This window comes from Gopherus flavomarginatus, chromosome 1 (genome assembly GCF_025201925.1).
Source record: "Gopherus flavomarginatus isolate rGopFla2 chromosome 1, rGopFla2.mat.asm, whole genome shotgun sequence".
NCBI lineage: Eukaryota > Metazoa > Chordata > Testudines > Testudinidae > Gopherus > Gopherus flavomarginatus.
Window position 1 is genome coordinate 350,760,011 of NC_066617.1, and position 16,369 is coordinate 350,776,379.

At 46.0% G+C, this 16,369-nt stretch overlaps 1 protein-coding gene across 1 annotated transcript in view; it reads right to left on the bottom strand.

The window, feature by feature from the left end:
- The window catches only part of LOC127045523 (uncharacterized), a 67,791-nt gene extending 52,400 nt beyond the window's left edge, over positions 1 to 15,391 (bottom strand). The window contains exon 1 of the mRNA XM_050941665.1: positions 13,482 to 15,391. Within this exon, the coding sequence (XP_050797622.1) occupies positions 13,623 to 15,161 (1,539 nt within the window). The 5' untranslated portion in view covers positions 15,162 to 15,391 and the 3' untranslated portion in view covers positions 13,482 to 13,622. The remainder of the gene's footprint in view (positions 1 to 13,481) is intronic.
- Positions 15,392 to 16,369: the final 978 nt, after the last annotated feature.

Consider the following 16,369-nt stretch of genomic DNA (forward strand, 5'->3'; position numbering starts at 1 on the left):
TAGGACATCCTTTGGGAAAATGTGGCAAAAGACCACCTTGGCTTAACCACGAGATCTTGCGTGACCTACAAAATAAAAAGGCGTCATATAAAAAATGGAAACTAGGTCAGATTACAAAGGATGAATATAGGCAAATAACACAGGAATGCAGAGGCAAGATTAGAAAGGCAAAGGCACAAAATGAACTCAAACTAGCTATGGGAATAAAGGGAAACAAGAAGACTTTTTATCAATACATTAGAAGCAAGAGGAAGACCAAGGACAGGGTAGGCCCACTGCTCAGTGAGGAGGGGGAAACAGTAACGGGAGACTTGGAAATGGCAGAGATGCTTAATGACTTCTTTGTTTCGGTCTTCACTGAGAAGTCTGAAGGAATGTCTAATATAGTGAATGCTTACGGGAAGAGGGTAAGTTTAGAAGAGAAAATAAAAAAAGAGCAAGTAAAAAATCACTTAGAAAAGTTAGATGCCTGCAAGTCACCAGGGCCTGATGAAATGCATCCTAGAATACTCAAGGAGTTAATAGAAGAGGTATCTGAGCCTCTAGCTATTATCTTTGGGAAATCATGGGAGACGGGGGAGATTCCAGAAGACTGGAAGGGGGCGAATATAGTGCCCATCTATAAAAAGGGAAATAAAAACAACCCAGGAAACTACAGACCAGTTAGTTTAACTTCTGTGCCAGGGAAGATAATGGAGCAGGTAATTAAAGAAATCATCTGCAAACACTTGGAAGGTGGTAAGGTGATAGAGAATAGCCAGCATGGATTTCTAAAGAACAAATCGTGTCAAACTAATCTGATAGCGTTCTTTGATAGGATAATGAGCCTTGTGGATAAGGGAGAAGCAGTGGATGTGATATACCTAGACTTTAGTAAGGCATTTGATATGCTCTCGCATGATATTCTTACAGATAAACTAGGAAAGTACAATTTAGATGGGGCTACTATAAGGTGGGTGCATAACTGGCTGGATAACCGTACTCAGAGAGTAGTTGTTAATGGCTCCCAATCCTGCTGGAAAGGTATAACAAGTGGGGTTCCGCAGGGGTCTGTTTTGGGACCGGTTCTGTTCAACATCTTCATCAACGATTTAGATGTTGGCATAGAAAGTACGCTTCTTAAGTTTGCGGACGATACCAAACTGGGAGGGATTGCAACTGCTTTGGAGGACAAGGTCAAAATTCAAAATGATCTGGACAAATTGGAGAAGTGGTCTGAGGTAAACAGGATGAAGTTTAATAAAGACAAATGCAAAGTGCTCCACTTAGGAAGGAACAATCAGTTTCACACATACAGAATGGGAAGAGACTGTCTAGGAAGGAGTATGGCAGAAAGAGATCTAGGGGTCATAGTGGACCACAAGCTTAATATGAGTCAACAGTGTGATACTGTTGCAAAAAAAGCAAACATGATTCTGGGATGCATTAACAGGTGTGTTGTAAACAAGACACGAGAAGTCATTCTTCCACTTTACTCTGTGCTGGTCAGGCTTCAGCTGGAGTATTGTGTCCAGTTCTGGGCACCGCATTTCAAGAAAGATGTGGAGAAATTGGAGAGGGTCCAGAGAAGAGCAACAAGAATGATTAAAGGTCTTGAGAACATGACCTATGAAGGAAGGCTGAAGGAATTGGGTTTGTTTAGTTTGGAAAAGAGAAGACTGAGAGGGGACATGATAGCAGTTTTCAGGTATCTAAAAGGGTGTCATCAGGAGGAGGGAGAAAACTTGTTCACCTTAGCCTCCAATGATAGAACAAGAAGCAATGGGCTTAAACTGCAGCAAGGGCGATTTAGGTTGGACATTAGGAAAAAGTTCCTAACTGTCAGGGTAGTTAAACACTGGAATAGATTGCCTAGGGAAGTTGTGGAATCTCCATCTCTGGAGATATTTAAGAGTAGGTTAGATAAATGTCTATTAGGGATGGTCTAAACAGTATTTGGTCCTGCCATCAGGGCAGGGGACTGGACTCGATGACCTCTCGAGGTCCCTTCCAGTCCTAGAGTCTATGAGTCTATGAATGGGAAAAGTTGGTTATTCTTGTCACTATTACAGTGGGTATGGCACCAGGCTGGTAATTAAAACCCAAGGTCCTTCCCTAGCCATTCACACAAGTGAAACAGGATGCTTTTTTGAGGATACGTGTTAGGAAGGACACCTACCATCTCTTTGTTCAAGTAGTGACAACAGGAGGCACTCCTACCTGCTGCCTCCTCCAGGGAGGTCCAAAGCCTAGGTGTTCGAGTGCCTGGACTAAAGCCTAATAGTTACCCAGGAATATCCCTAACCTAGCTATTGGTGACAGGAAATCAGTGCAGCTGCACAGGTGCTTACCCCTTGCCAAAGAGTACATAAATCGAAAGGGGTACTTCTCAATGTTATTGCAAGTGCTGGTGGATCAGAGAGGCTGTTTCACCAACATCAACGTGGGATGTTCGGGAAAAGTGCGTGATGCGTGCATCTTTAGGAACTCTGGTCTGTTCAGAAAGCTGTAAGCAGGAAGTTTCTTTCCAGACTGCAAAATAACGATTGGTGATGTTGAAATGCCAATCGTGATCCTGGGAGACCCAGCCTATACCTTGCTCCCACGGCTCATGAAGCCGTACACCGGCAGCCCGGACAATACTAAGGAGCAGTTCAACCACAGGTTGAGTACGTGCAGAATGGTGGGGTGGAATGTGCCTTTGGATATTTAAAAGCCCACTGGCGTAGTTTGCTTACTAGGTTAGACCTCAGTGAAAGCAATACCCCCATTGTTGTTGCTGTGTGCTCCATAATATCTGTGAAACAAAGGAAGAAAAGTTTCCGGCAGGGTGGGAGGAGGAGGCAGATCACCTGGCAGCCAATTTTGAACAGCCAGACACCAGGACAATAAGAGCACATCGAGGCATGCTGTGTCTCCACGAGGCTTTGAAAACTAGTTTAATCAATGACCCACAGTAATGTGACACTTATGTGGTGGCCAAAATAAGGCAGCCCTTCCCTGAAACTTTCTGCAAAGGATTGCAGAGTACCTCCATGAAAAGTTCCTAGAGATCTCAAGGGAGGATTCCCAGGCCATCCCCAGGCACATAACAGTCTTTTTCAGAGAGCATCCTCTGAGTAGCTGGAGTGGCAACCGATAATTTCTATCCCAATTTTTTTATTCAGATCCAACATTAAAAATAATAGCATGTAACCCCTACAGTCTGATTGAAAATGTGCACTCACCAGAGGTGCCTTCCCCAGCATAGACTCATAGACTTTAAGGTCAGAAGGGACCATTATGATCATCTAGTCTAAATGCATTTTAGTAGCAGTGACTGAGCAGCATGACCTCGCACTTTTCATTATTCAATTTCATCCTATTACTATTACTCCAATTTACAAGGTCATCCAGATCTTCCTGTATGATATCCCAGTCCTTGTCTGTGTTAGCAATACCTCCTAGTTTTGTGTCATCTGCAAACTTTATTAGAACATTCCTGCTTTTTGTGCCAAGGTCAGTAATAAAAAGGTTAAATAAGATTGGCCCCAAAACTGATCCCTGAGGAACTCCACTAGTAACCTCCTTCCAGCCTGACAGTTCACCTTTCAGTACGACCCGTTGTAGTCTCCCCTTTAACCAGTTCCTTATCCACCTTTCAATTTTCATATTGACCCCCATCTTTTCCAATTTAACTAATAATTCCCCATGTGGAACCGTGTCAAATGCCTTACTGAAATCAAGGTAAATTAGATCCACTGCATTTCCTCTGTCTAGAAAATCTGTTATCTTCTCAAAGGAGGAGATCAGGTTGGTTTGGCACGATCTACCTTTTGTTGGCACGATCTATCTTTTGCATCACGCTCCGCTGACAATTGGTCCTGTAAGGGGATGGGCTCCAGGGTTAAAAAAAGTTCTTGGCTGTCAGGGAGAATGGATCCTCCGCTTGCCTACCTCATATTCTCCTCCTCAACAATGTCCTCTTCGTTGTTGCCTGAGGTCACCCAGGGTTTCTGGGAGGTATCAACGGACTGTTTTGAGGTAGTGCAGGGGGTCGCCGCCTAGAATCGCATGCAGCTCGTCAAAGAAGCGGCATGTCTGTGGCTCAGAACCAGAACAACTGTTCGCCTCCCTTGTCTTCTGATACGCTTGGCAAAGCTCCTTTATTTTCATGTGGCACTGCTGCATGTCCCTGGTGTAGCCCTTCTCCCCCATTCCCCGCACGATCTTGGCATAGATGTCAGCGTTTCTTCTGCTGGATTGGAGCTCTGCCTGCACAGAGTCTTTTCCCTAGACATCAGTAAGATCCACCACCTCCTGGGCGCTCCATGCTGGAGTGCGTTTGCAGCCTTGAGTATCCATTGTCAGCTGTGCTATCGAACGCTCCACGCCAATCAAACAGGAAATGGAAATTCAAAAGTTCCCAGGGCTTTAACGGGGGTTGGGGGAGCTGTTTCCTGTGTACCTGGCTGAAGTGAAGTGGAAAGTGCTCTCCAGAGTGGTCACAGCGGAGCACTATGGGATACCTTCTGGAGGCCAATTCATTCAAATTACACAGCACAGTGTCTGCATTATCCCCATGTCGACATGTGGATGTCGACTGAAGCATTACGCCTCTTGCGGAGGTCGAGTACAGAAGTTGACTTTACAAGCCCTTTAGGCTGGCGGAAGGGACTTGGTTGTGTAGAGAAACACATTATTAACTAGACCTAACGCGGCTTACGTTGACCTAACTTTGTAGTGTAGACCAAGCCTTCAAACAAGAAGCTGATTTTTTTAAACCACCAACATAAAATCTTGGGTTAGAATCAGACAGTCAAGCTGCATCTTCTAGGCTCACATGTTTCATCAGCTGCAGAACAGATGTGCACAGTCATATCTGTGTAACCATCCTGCCTTTAGCAGGTGTAGTGGAGGGCAGAATCTGGAGACAAGGGAATTGCTCTTGGTGAAGAATGAGCCATAAAATCATCCAGTACAGCTCTGGTGGTCCCGCAGGGTTGACAAGAGAGGACAGTGATATAGACACCCTTTTGCCAGTGAAGTGTGTAGCTATAATGCTAAATCCTCACAGGGAGTGGATCCATTCAATCAGAAGGGCCCATTTTCACAGTTTACTCATTAAGTGGCAGTTGGAGAGGGCACTGCACTGGGAGTCAAGAGACCTGGATTGTATTTGTGGCTTTACTGCTGGCCTCGTATATGACCTTGGGCAAGTCACTTCCTCTTTCTGTGCCTGTTTCCCTTCCCACCCTTTGTCTGTCTTGTCTGAATAGATCGGAAGCTCTTCATGCAGGGACTAACTCTCTTACTATGTGAACAGTGGCTAGCCCAGGGGAGCTCTGTCACTCAGCAATCTACCGCCTGTGAACTGTGAATCACAGACTGACACCATGAAGGGGAAAGCAGAAGAGACAGACTCTGGAACACTGAAAATATACAAGAAAAATATGCTGTTAATTTTAGGTCCCATAGGAACTGAAATAAAGTACAAAGATTTCCACAGTAATGTCAAACCAATATAGCTTCCAGCTCGAGTAATGTTTCTGGCCTGGCTGGGTCTGAGTGTGTTTCTTGGCACTCCCTCTGACAGCCCCTTGAGGGGACGGCTCCTCCCAGATGGTGTCAGGACTGACTTGGAGAGGGAGTTCAGGGATGGGAGTGTGCGCTTCCTGCCTCAGGAGCAAGCAGAACTGGTGGTGTCAGCAGCACAAGGGGACCCTCTCTTCCAATAATAAACGTGTGTGGTCCTGTCGTTCGCTGAACTCGTGCAGGTGTCTTCACCCCGGGGACTCCGACTGCTGGGCTAACCCACCCATATGTAGAGCATGAGGTCCTCGGCAGTAAAACTTCCCAGAGTCAGAACAAGCTTTTGTCTAAACTACACCAAACTCTGTCCAGGGGGGCTGGCTTGTGCTGGCTGTCCCAGGCTAAATTCAGTCTTTCAAAACTGGACTTGACCTCAGTCTAAGCTGGGGGAAGCTTATAGTCTCTTAGCTCCCATGCCCATCACGAACTAAACTCCAATCAATCAGTGTTCAGTCTCAGTGACAGGCCAATCAGCTGGAGCCTCGGGAGGTACTGCAATATTGTAATTAATACAATGCCTCTCTTTACTGATGGTCACTATAATCCTTCTGCCAGGTGCCAATGGCAGAAGTAAGGGCTGGGTTCAATCTGTTTTGGGATTCTTTTCTGAAAAATAAAACAACCCTGGGTCTGGGAAATTAACATAAGTTCTCATCTCTGCAGGTGGTTCTTCCCCATTCAAAAGCACTCAGAGCCCTCTGGGAATGCAGAACCACAACTAGCATTTTATTGGCGGGAAAGGGAAAAACAGTTAAAAGCAACATGAAATTCCTCTGTGTGTGTATACCCAAGAAATGGAACCACTCAAATCAGTGCCCCAGGAACTTAGTGAACTCTACAGCCCCAAATAATAATGGTCTGACATACTGAGGCCAAAACTCTTAGCCCAACCCCACTCATCCACCTAAACTCGGTGGCAATCAAGGGGTGGCTCTCCTCTTCCAGCCCACCACAGTCCAGAGAGAGCCACTCCAATGTACAGCTAGTCCAGTTCTGTGATACCAGCTCTACTTCTGTTGGCCTGGCAGGCCAGAGCACTGACAGGTCAGCTCTGCACCGCTACTACCAATTCAGTCAGGCCTCAAGACAAAGGCTTCTCACATGGACCATTCTCGCAGATTCACTCTAGGAATAGAATCTATGTATGAGTTTTGTTACCAACCAAAAATCTGCTACCTGTAAATGTAACCCACACACCTCCTGGGTGTGGTGTTCTTTCTGATCTAGTGGCACCAAGACCACTTAGAGAGAGATTAATGAGCCTCTGCAGCCTTAGCTAACAGCCAGTCATCTTTTAGCTCATGTGGTAGAGGCTTATGCACTAAGCTCCAGAGGTCCCAGGTTCCATCCCACCCACCAATGACCCTGGTTGGTCAGCATTACATAAACTCATTGTGACCCTCAGTCACTCCAGGGCATATCCCACACAATTCCTCTCCCTTTCATGAATACATTAATAGCAAAATCACTTACACAATCAACACAAACAAACTCCAGCCACAGAAACAAAAATGCTTAGTAGATGGAATTATGGGTAAGCAACAATATAATTCATATAAATGAAGCTGGCCAGAACTGGCTTTTCATCTTCTCTCCTACAGAGAAAACAGAGAATTCCATCTCTTTAAGTCTTCTAGCCCTGGGACTTGTATTATCATGGTAGGTCCTCAACTTAAAGGGCTGTAGGTAGGTGGGAGAAGACAGAAAATCAGAGTGAGTTTGAGAAGCAATTGAAAAGGGAAAAGCAGGCAGGGAAGAGAAGCCCCAGACTAAGGCCTGGGTCCTTTAGCTGGTGATATAGGAGCAGGAAGGAAATAGGCTAAAATATTCAGACCCAGATTTTTAGCTAAGGTTCAACTCAGCCTCTCTTTTTGGGGTACGAAGTTGTGCCTGCAAAAGGGAAGCCACTTCTCTGAAAAGCAAGCCCTTCCTCCACTTGCCTTTTTGTTCCCTCTCACCCCCTGCTTTGTTTTACTCAGCTGCATTTACCATTTTTGTCTTTCATCTACAGAAAGCTTTTGAAATTACATATGTAATTTAGATGCACTGAAAGTCAAAAGGAGAATCTACATCAAAATATTTTTAAAGTGCTGTCTGAGGTCTTAAAAGGGATCCCAAAACTCTCAGGAGTAGAGGAATCTTTTATACTCTTAGACAGGTAAAGAAATTAAACTACAAAGAGAATAGATACCACACATCTATCCTGGATTCTTAAATAGAGGCAACATTTTTTAGTGGTTTAAGCCTAGGACTTGCCTGGAACTCAATAGTCTCAGCTCTGACACTGACTCACCCTGTGATCTTGAGCAAGTCACTTTGGCTCTGATTCAGAAAAGCATTTAAGCACTGCTTAATTTTCAGCCTAGTTAAGACTTCAGTGGGATTTAAACATATGTGTACTTTGCCGATTAGGGCCTTAACTTCTCAGTTTTCCTATCTGGAAAATAAAGATAATGACATATACTTATCTACCATTCTGTTACATCAACATAAATCCAGAGTAACTATTGGCTCACATTTAGTCGGATTACTAGGGGTAGCTTTGATAAGCAATCTGCCATATCAACAATGTTGCATGTTTTAGTGTATCCCCAAACATTTCTACCTCCAAATCTTTTTGAAAAATGGCTTTTTTTATTCAGCAGTATAACTTATACATCTGAAATATTTCTTCAGCCGAGGAACAGTTCCCATCTCTTGTCACATGAAGGCAGTTACAGACAGCCGCTTGTAGTTTTGTAAAGAAGTTTGTTTTGCTGTTATGTTGAGTTCATACTTTCCTTTGCCATAGTTTTCATAACACCTGCTTTTGATTCAGACAAGTTCTTTTTCATTCTTATTTTCTTGCTGCTCTTTGCAGGATTTAAAAAAAAAAAACTGTTGGCCTACATTTTTAGAAGTGACTAGTAATTTCAGGTACCCAACCTATGATGCTTTAAAGGGACTTGATTTTCAGAAATTGCTGATCACTCACACTCTGAAAATCAGGCCCCTTTAAAACGTCTCAAGTTGGGTCTCCAAAATCACTAGTCACTTTGAAATTGGAGGCCTATGGCTTTAATTTTTTCTTTGACATTTGGGAGCTGTCTCAGTTGGGGATTACTCAGTCTCTGACCATCTCATGACTTCCGAATCATACACTCCACATATTTCCCTCACTCATTCCTACACCTACTCAGACCTTGTAAATGTTTCACTACTTTAACTTAGAGTCTACCACATATTCACCAAGGTTTGTGACCTATTAATTGTAGTCAGTCATCTCTCCATGCATAATTTGACTCCCCACCCCTTCATCACATACCCACAGCCTGTAAATGATTTATCCAATTCTTCAGAACACTGACTGTATCTGCCCAGTCAGTATCTAACACACTAACAATGTTGCTCCTTTTTAGTATTTCCAGATTTTCTAACAAATTTTGTTCAGATCTCTCTTGCTCTCAGGAACATTTTCATTTAATTTTCTGAACATCCTGAACACTGCAGATTATTGACCATATTTGGAAAGCTCTAGGCATGTAACCATGTTAAGTGCAAGTGCCCTTATTAGCTCTACAGATGTGCAGTTACTTCACAAGTGCACAGGCAAAATAATCCCATCCATAAATTAGGCATTCAGCTGCATTTTGCACATGCAGTTGCATGTCTATAGTTTTGGAAAACGTGGCCCTATATCTTTGCCTTTGAAACCTCTGAAAAGACGTAACTACTCAGCCCTCATCACTGCAGTATTTTAGTAGCAGTGGCTGAGCAGCATCTCCTACATCACTCTGCCAGTGCGCCTCAGTCTTGACCTGCAGGGGGCACCCTTTGGAGCCAGAGAGCTCAAACTCTGTGCCACTACCACTTTTGAATTATTGGGCGAAGTTGCCAGAAAGGATGCCAATGAGTGCCACTCGTGATACCACTTTCTGATACAAACACCCATCTCTTAGGAACTGGACGGAGACCGCCCACTCATTTTCATGGAACATTTAACCGCTTTCCAATGATACAGATTACATCTGACTGTCGGCAAATTACTGCAACATTAGGAATGAGTCACTTGAAGGTTAACAGTCGACCAGAAATTTAAACTCTGATAAACAAGCTGCTCCAGACCTGTTTGTAAAAGCTCCTGGATTTATTGACAGTTTCCCCTTGGGCCTGGAATAAACAGCAACTCTGAAATACTGCCACTGTTATTATGGCATTACAAAGCTTCTGGTAGACTTGGAAGAAGCACAGGAGATAAGGAAATAACTGAACTTCACAGCTATACCCTTAGCAAATGTTTAGAAAAAGATCATTGGCATAATCTGATTCTAAACACTAGTTTCCTGACTCATCGTGTGCGTGTGAGAGAGACAGGCAGGTATTTATTTGCACATACATAGATAGATACTTTCTTCAGACACAACATTTCAAAACCAAATCTCACAAACAAAGTTGCCAACTTTCTACTTGCACAAAACCAAACACCCTTGCCCTGCCCCTCCCCTTCTCTGAGGCCCTGCCCTGAGCACTCCATCCTCCCCATCCCTCTGTCGCTCACTCTCTCCACCCTTACTCACTTGCTCATTTTCACTGGGCTGGCTCAGGGGACTGGGGTATGGGAGCGGATGAGGGCTCCGGCTGGGGGTGCAGGCTCTGGGGTGGGGCCATAAATGAGGAGTTCAGCATGCAGGAGGGGGCTCCAGGCTGGGGCAGTGGGTTGGGATGAGAGAGGGGGTCAGATATCTGGCTGGGGGTGCAATCTCTGGGGTGGGGCCAGGGATGAGGGGTTTGGCATGCAGGAGGGTGATCCAGTCTGGAGGGGTGGAGTTGAGGGGTTTGGAATATGGGAGAAAGCTCTGGGCTGAGGCAGGGGGTTGAGGTGTGGGAGGAGGTACAGGGCCTGGGGCTGGGGGTGTGGGTTCCATGGTAGGTCCAGAAATGAGGGACTCAGGTGTAGGAGGGGGCTCCAGGCTGGGGCGGGGGGGGTAAGGGCTTCGGCTGGGGGTGAGGGCTCTGGAGTGGGGATGAGGGGTTTGGGTTGCAGGAGGGTGCTTGGGGCTGGGACTGAGGGGTTCAGAAGTGGGAGGGGGATCTATGGGGGGAATGAGGGCTCTGGGATGGGGCTAGGGATGAGGAGTTTGGGGTGCAGGAGGGTGCTCTGGGCTGGGATTGAGAGGTTCAGAGCATGGGAGGGGGATCAGCAATGGGGCAGGGGCATGAGGGAGGCTTAGGGGTGCAGGGTCTGCATGGCGCAGAGCTTAGCAGGGATCCTGCCAGCTCTGCTGCATGGTGCTGTCAACTGAACAGTCAACAGCCCGGTTGAAAACCAGACACCTGGTCACTCTAGGTCTGCAATTCCCCACAGCTGTCTGGGCTACCTGGGCCGCTCTTATCTGGGACAGGCTCCAGCTTCTGGCCTGGCTGGTGGGTGGGGTCTCAAGGGAAGAGGAGGGGTAGGGGGCCGGGCCCATGGTAAAAAGTGGATGGGTCAGGCTCATCCACATTCAAAAGTGGGAGGGTCACGGCCCCTTGGCCCCCTCTTGCCCCCATTCTGGTGCCCCTAACTGAAGAGCCTAATTCCCACTGATTTAAAAGTGAGTTATATGCCTAAAGTCCCTTTGTGGATCTGAGTCTTAGTCTCTCTGTGCCTTGGTTCCTCAACTCTAAAATGGGACTAGCAGCACTTCCTTAACTCACACAGTTGTTGTGAGGATAAATATAGTAAAATATTGTGAGATGCTCAGATAGTACAGACGTGGGGGCCATCTTAGTCACAGATTGTTCATCAAACAAAAGGGTGCCTGGAACTTTAACGTCTTTAAAGGTCATTTGGTGGAAATACAGCGTGAATCTAGACAACATGAACTTTTCTTTTAGATTTAGTGGAGGCCAAGAGCAAATGGGAGAGATTCCTTGAGACTGTATGCTTGAGCTACTTAAAGTGGACTCGGATACTGTGAACCTATGCCCCCTGCCATGGCTGTAGTAAACGCAAACATAGCAAAACACCGTTAAAATAAAGTGGAATTAAAGTCCCAAATTACTTCAGGGAAATAATACATTTAGCCTCTAGATGTCACTGTTGTTCCACAAAGGTAAGGGAGCCATAGCCAATAGGAAGGAGAAATGGCCAGGGGAGTACTTGACAAAGAACTAAGTCAGATCAGGCCTGCTAGATCTGTAGATGGAAGGCAAAACCTGTGTGTGGCTTTGACTTTTCCTGTATGAAAAGAGGAGGGGAGATTAGTCATCTCCACAGCACTGTTCCTAGACCCTGCTGACTACAGGGAAAGGGTGGAAGAGACTGGGTTGCTGGTACTAAGGGCACGTGTATCATGCCCCTGCAATTCCACATGGAATGGGCCAAAGAGTTAACAGAGTCTGAATATTCCCCAGAGCCTTGTTCTTCCATACTGAGGGACCCTTTTTAGGGCGCTCCTAGGGACAGCAACAAGCAGGTGAGTCCCTGGCAATGTGGAATCTGAACCTGCAGAATCATCTCCTTATGTAGGTACCTTGCAAACTCTCTGGGACAGGGATTGACAGTTCATGTTTGTTGGTACAGAACCTAGCAGAAGGGGGCCCCACCCCAATCCTGATTGAGGTCTTTAGATGCTACCATAAAGCAACAACAAGTAGGCCTTCTTAGCTCTGCTTATACATGAAAGCAAAACCAGCAGCTATTTTGCTTTTCCCTTATTTGCAGCTGGATTAAAAGGTAGGTGTTTCAAAGAATCTGGGTTGCTTTCACTCCCATCCTACCCTACCCTACCCTGAGCTATAGCCTGATCTCTGCCTCATTCATCACCATGTATTCACACAGGTGTGTGGCTGGAGATTTTATACACTAACATTATGCGTGTGAGAGAGGGGTCCCTTTAATTGTTTACTCTTTCTCTCAGGAACCTGCCTCCCCTACTAACAGGCATCCTTGTAGTTCTTATAGCTTGCTTTAGCAGGGGTGTGTGTCCGTCCGTCCATGCAGCCTTCTCTGTTCACATCAGAGATCAGTTCTATCTCATTCAGGCAGATTTCTTGAGTTGACTGCAATGCTGATGTATCGACATGTGGGTTTATGTTCACTCCTATAGGAATGAGAAGGGGGGAGTCATGTTGGGTCATGCTGTTCCCATTGTGGCCTATGTAAAATTGAGAAAGTTTCTTAGGGTATATTTTCAAGACTGCATGTCAGAAGTGCGTAACGACTCCTCTTAGCATTAACTAATGTTCATAGGGGCTGCGTGGCTCATTGCTTTGAAAGAGTGCTCCCACAGCACATGGCAGCACAGTGGTTAAAGCATGTCAGTCTCAATACAGGAGGACAAAGCCATCCTTGGCCTAGCTCCATTAACTCTGATGAGTTACGTTGTGCGGGAATTCAGCCTATATTGTCTAACAAACAAATTTTGTCACTGAAAATAATAATTATCACAGTGGCAGATAGCCTGGTGGAAGCTTGTTATCCCTGATATGCCTGGAGAATCACCCACTCCCATTTGTTTTATAATATTAGAGTTCTAAGTACACTCATTTATCACACATATACTCAGCCCATTGCTGTCAGCAGAGGGGACTGGCAATAGGAGGCTGGGGGGAAGGACGACTCGCTTTATAAGCTCTAAGGAGTGGTTGGTATGTGAGCACATGGGCATTTTAATGGTTTTCATTTTTCTAATTACATTCTAAGGATGGCAGCTTTGTGATGGGAAAGATCAGTTTTATTTCATGCCGACTAATTGAATTGGCTATTATGGCCTATGGGTACACAGCAATAGGCTTTCAGCGTACTGGGGATAGGAGCCCCTGAACAACAAAGGGAAGCCAAAGCTTCTATAAGACAAGCACAGGCTGTGCTCAGACTCACTAGTGGTTCATGCAGTCATTGATCTTAAGTATCAGAGGGTAGCCGTGTTAGTCTGGATCTGTAAAAGCAGCAAAGAATCCTGTGGCACCTTATAGACTAACAGACGTTTTGGAGCATGAGCTTTCGTGGGTGAATACCCACTTCCTCAGATGCATGTAATGGAAATATCCAGGGGCAGGTATATATATGTGTGCTAGCAAGCAAGCTAGAGATAACGAGGTCAGTTCAATCAGGGAGGATGAGGCCCTGTTCTAGCAGTTGAGGTGTGAAAACCAAGAGAGGAGAAACTGGTTCTGTAATTGGCAAGCCATTCACAGTCTTTGTTCAATCCTGAGCTGATGGTGTCAAATTTGCAGATGAACTGAAGCTCAGCAGTTTCTCTTTGAAGTCTGGTCCTGAAGTTTTTTTGCTGCAGGATGGCCACCTTAAGGTCTGCTATAGTGTGGCCAGGGAGGTTGAAGTGCTCTCCTACAGGTTTTTGTATATTGCCATTCCTAATGTCTGATTTGTGTCCATTTATCCTTTTCCGTAGAGACTGTCCAGTTTGGCCGATGTACATAGCAGAGGGGCATTGCTGGCATATGATGGCGTATATTACATTGGTGGATGTGCAGGTGAATGAACCAGTGATGGTGTGGCTGATCTGGTTAGGTCCTGTGATGGTGTCGCTGGTGTAGATATGTGGGCAGAGTTGGCATCGAGGTTTGTTGCATGGACTGGTTCCTGAGCTAGAGTTATTGTGGTGTGGTGTGCAGTTACTGGTGAGAATATGTTTCAGGTTGGCAGGTTGTCTGTGGGCAAGGATTGGCCTGCCACCCAAGGCCTGTGAAAGTGTGGGATCATTGTCCAGGATGGGTTGTAGATCCTTGATGATGCGTTGGAGGGGTTTTAGCTGGGGGCTGTATGTGATGGCCAGTGGAGTCCTGTTGGTTTCTCTCTTGGGTTTGTCTTGCAGTAGGAGGCTTCTGGGTACACGTCTGGCTCTGTTGATCTGTTTCCTTATTTCCTCGTGTGGGTATTGTAGTTTTGAGAATGCTTGGTGGAGATTTTGTAGGTGTTGGTCTCTGTCTGAGGGGTCAGAGCAGATGCGGTTGTACCTCAGTGCTTGGCTGTAGACAATGGATCGTGTGATGTGCCCGGGATGGAAGCTGGAGGCATGAAGGTAGGCATAGCGGTTGGTGGGTTTTCGATATAGGGTGGTGTTAATGTGACCATCACTTATTTGCACCGTGGTGTCAAGAAAGTGGACCTCCCGTGTAGATTGGTCCAGGCTGAGGTTGATGGTGGGGTGGAAGCTGTTGAAATCATGGTGGAATTTTTCCAGAGTCTCCTTCCCATGGGTCCAGATGATGAAGATGTCATCAATGTAGCGTAGATAGAGAAGGGGTGTGAGTGGACGAGAGCTGAGGAAGCGTTGTTCCAGGTCGGCCATGAAGATATTGGCATATTGTGGGGCCATGCGGGTGCCCATAGCAGTGCCACTGATCTGGAGATATATATTGTCATCAAATTTGAAATAGTTGTGTGTGAGGATAAAGGCACAGAGCTCAGCAGCCAGTTGTGCTGTGGCATCATCAGGGATAGTGTTCCTGACAGCTTGTATTCCATCTGTGTGTGGGATGTTTGTGTAGAGAGCCTCTACATCCATGGTGGCTAGGATGGTGTTTTCTGGGAGGTCACCAATGCACTGTAGTTTCCTCAGGAAATCAGTGGTGTCACGGAGATAGCTGGGAGTGCTGGTGGCATAGGGTCTGAGTAGAGAGTCCATATATCCAGACAGTCCTTCAGTGAGAGTGCCAATGCCCGAGATGATGGGGCGTCCAGGATTTCCGGGTTTGTGGATCTTGGGTAGTAGATAGAATAACCCTGGTCGGGGCTCTAGGGGTATGTTGATTTCTTCTGGTGTTAGTGTAGGGAGTGTCCTGAGTAGATGCTGTAGTTTCTTAGTGTATTCCTCAGTGGGATCTGAGGGAAGTGGCCTGTAGAATTTGGTATTGGAGAGTTGTCTGGCTGCCTCCTTTTGATAGTCAGACCTGTTCATGATGACAACGGCACCTCCTTTATCAGCCTCTTTGATGATAATGTCAGGGTGGTTTCTGAGGCTGTGGATGGCATTGCGTTCTGCACGACTTAGGTTGTGAGGCAAGCGATGTTGTTGTTCCACGATTTCTGCCTGTGCACGCCGGCGGAAGCATTCAATGTATAGGTCCAGGCTGTCATTTCGACCCTCAGGAGGAGTCCATGTGGAGTTCTTTTTCTTGTGCTGTTGGTGGGAGGGCACTCGTGTATCAGTGCACTGTTCAGTGTTGTCCTGGAAGTATTCTTTGAGTCGGAGACGGCGAAAGTAGGCTTCCAGATCGCCACAGAACTGTATCATGTTGGTGGGGGTGGCAGGGCAGAAAGAGAATCCCCGAGATAGGACAGACTTTTCTTCTGGGCTGAGTGTGTAGTTGGATAGATTGACGATATTGCTGGGTGGGTTAGGGGTACCACTGTTGTGGCCCCATGTGGCAGGTAGGAGTTTAGACAGCTTACAGTCCTTTTTCCTTTGAAGAGAGGTGAAGTGAGTAATGTAGATCTCCTGTCTTATTCTAGTGAAGTCCGTTTGTATAGAAGTTTGGTTATTAATGAGAGTCTCCAGGTTGGAGAGCTCTTTTTTGATGTTTTCCTGTTTGCTTTTGCTGAAGGTGCCACAGGATTCTTTGCTGCTTTCATTGATCTTAGACTGTTAAAAGGCACCTGGGTTGGTGGGGCGGGACCAGGACCGGCTCTAGGCACAATTCCAGGACCGGCTCTAGGCACAATTCCAGGGGCAGCATTCCAGCCATTCCTTTTTTTTTTTTGCTTGGGCAGTTGCGCTTTCGGCGCTTGGGGTGGCAAAACTAGAGCTGGCCCTGGAAGGGACGAGAGGTTGATACTGTGGTAAAGGCACTGGACTGAGATCTAGGAAAATGGTTCTGGATTCAATTCTGTCAC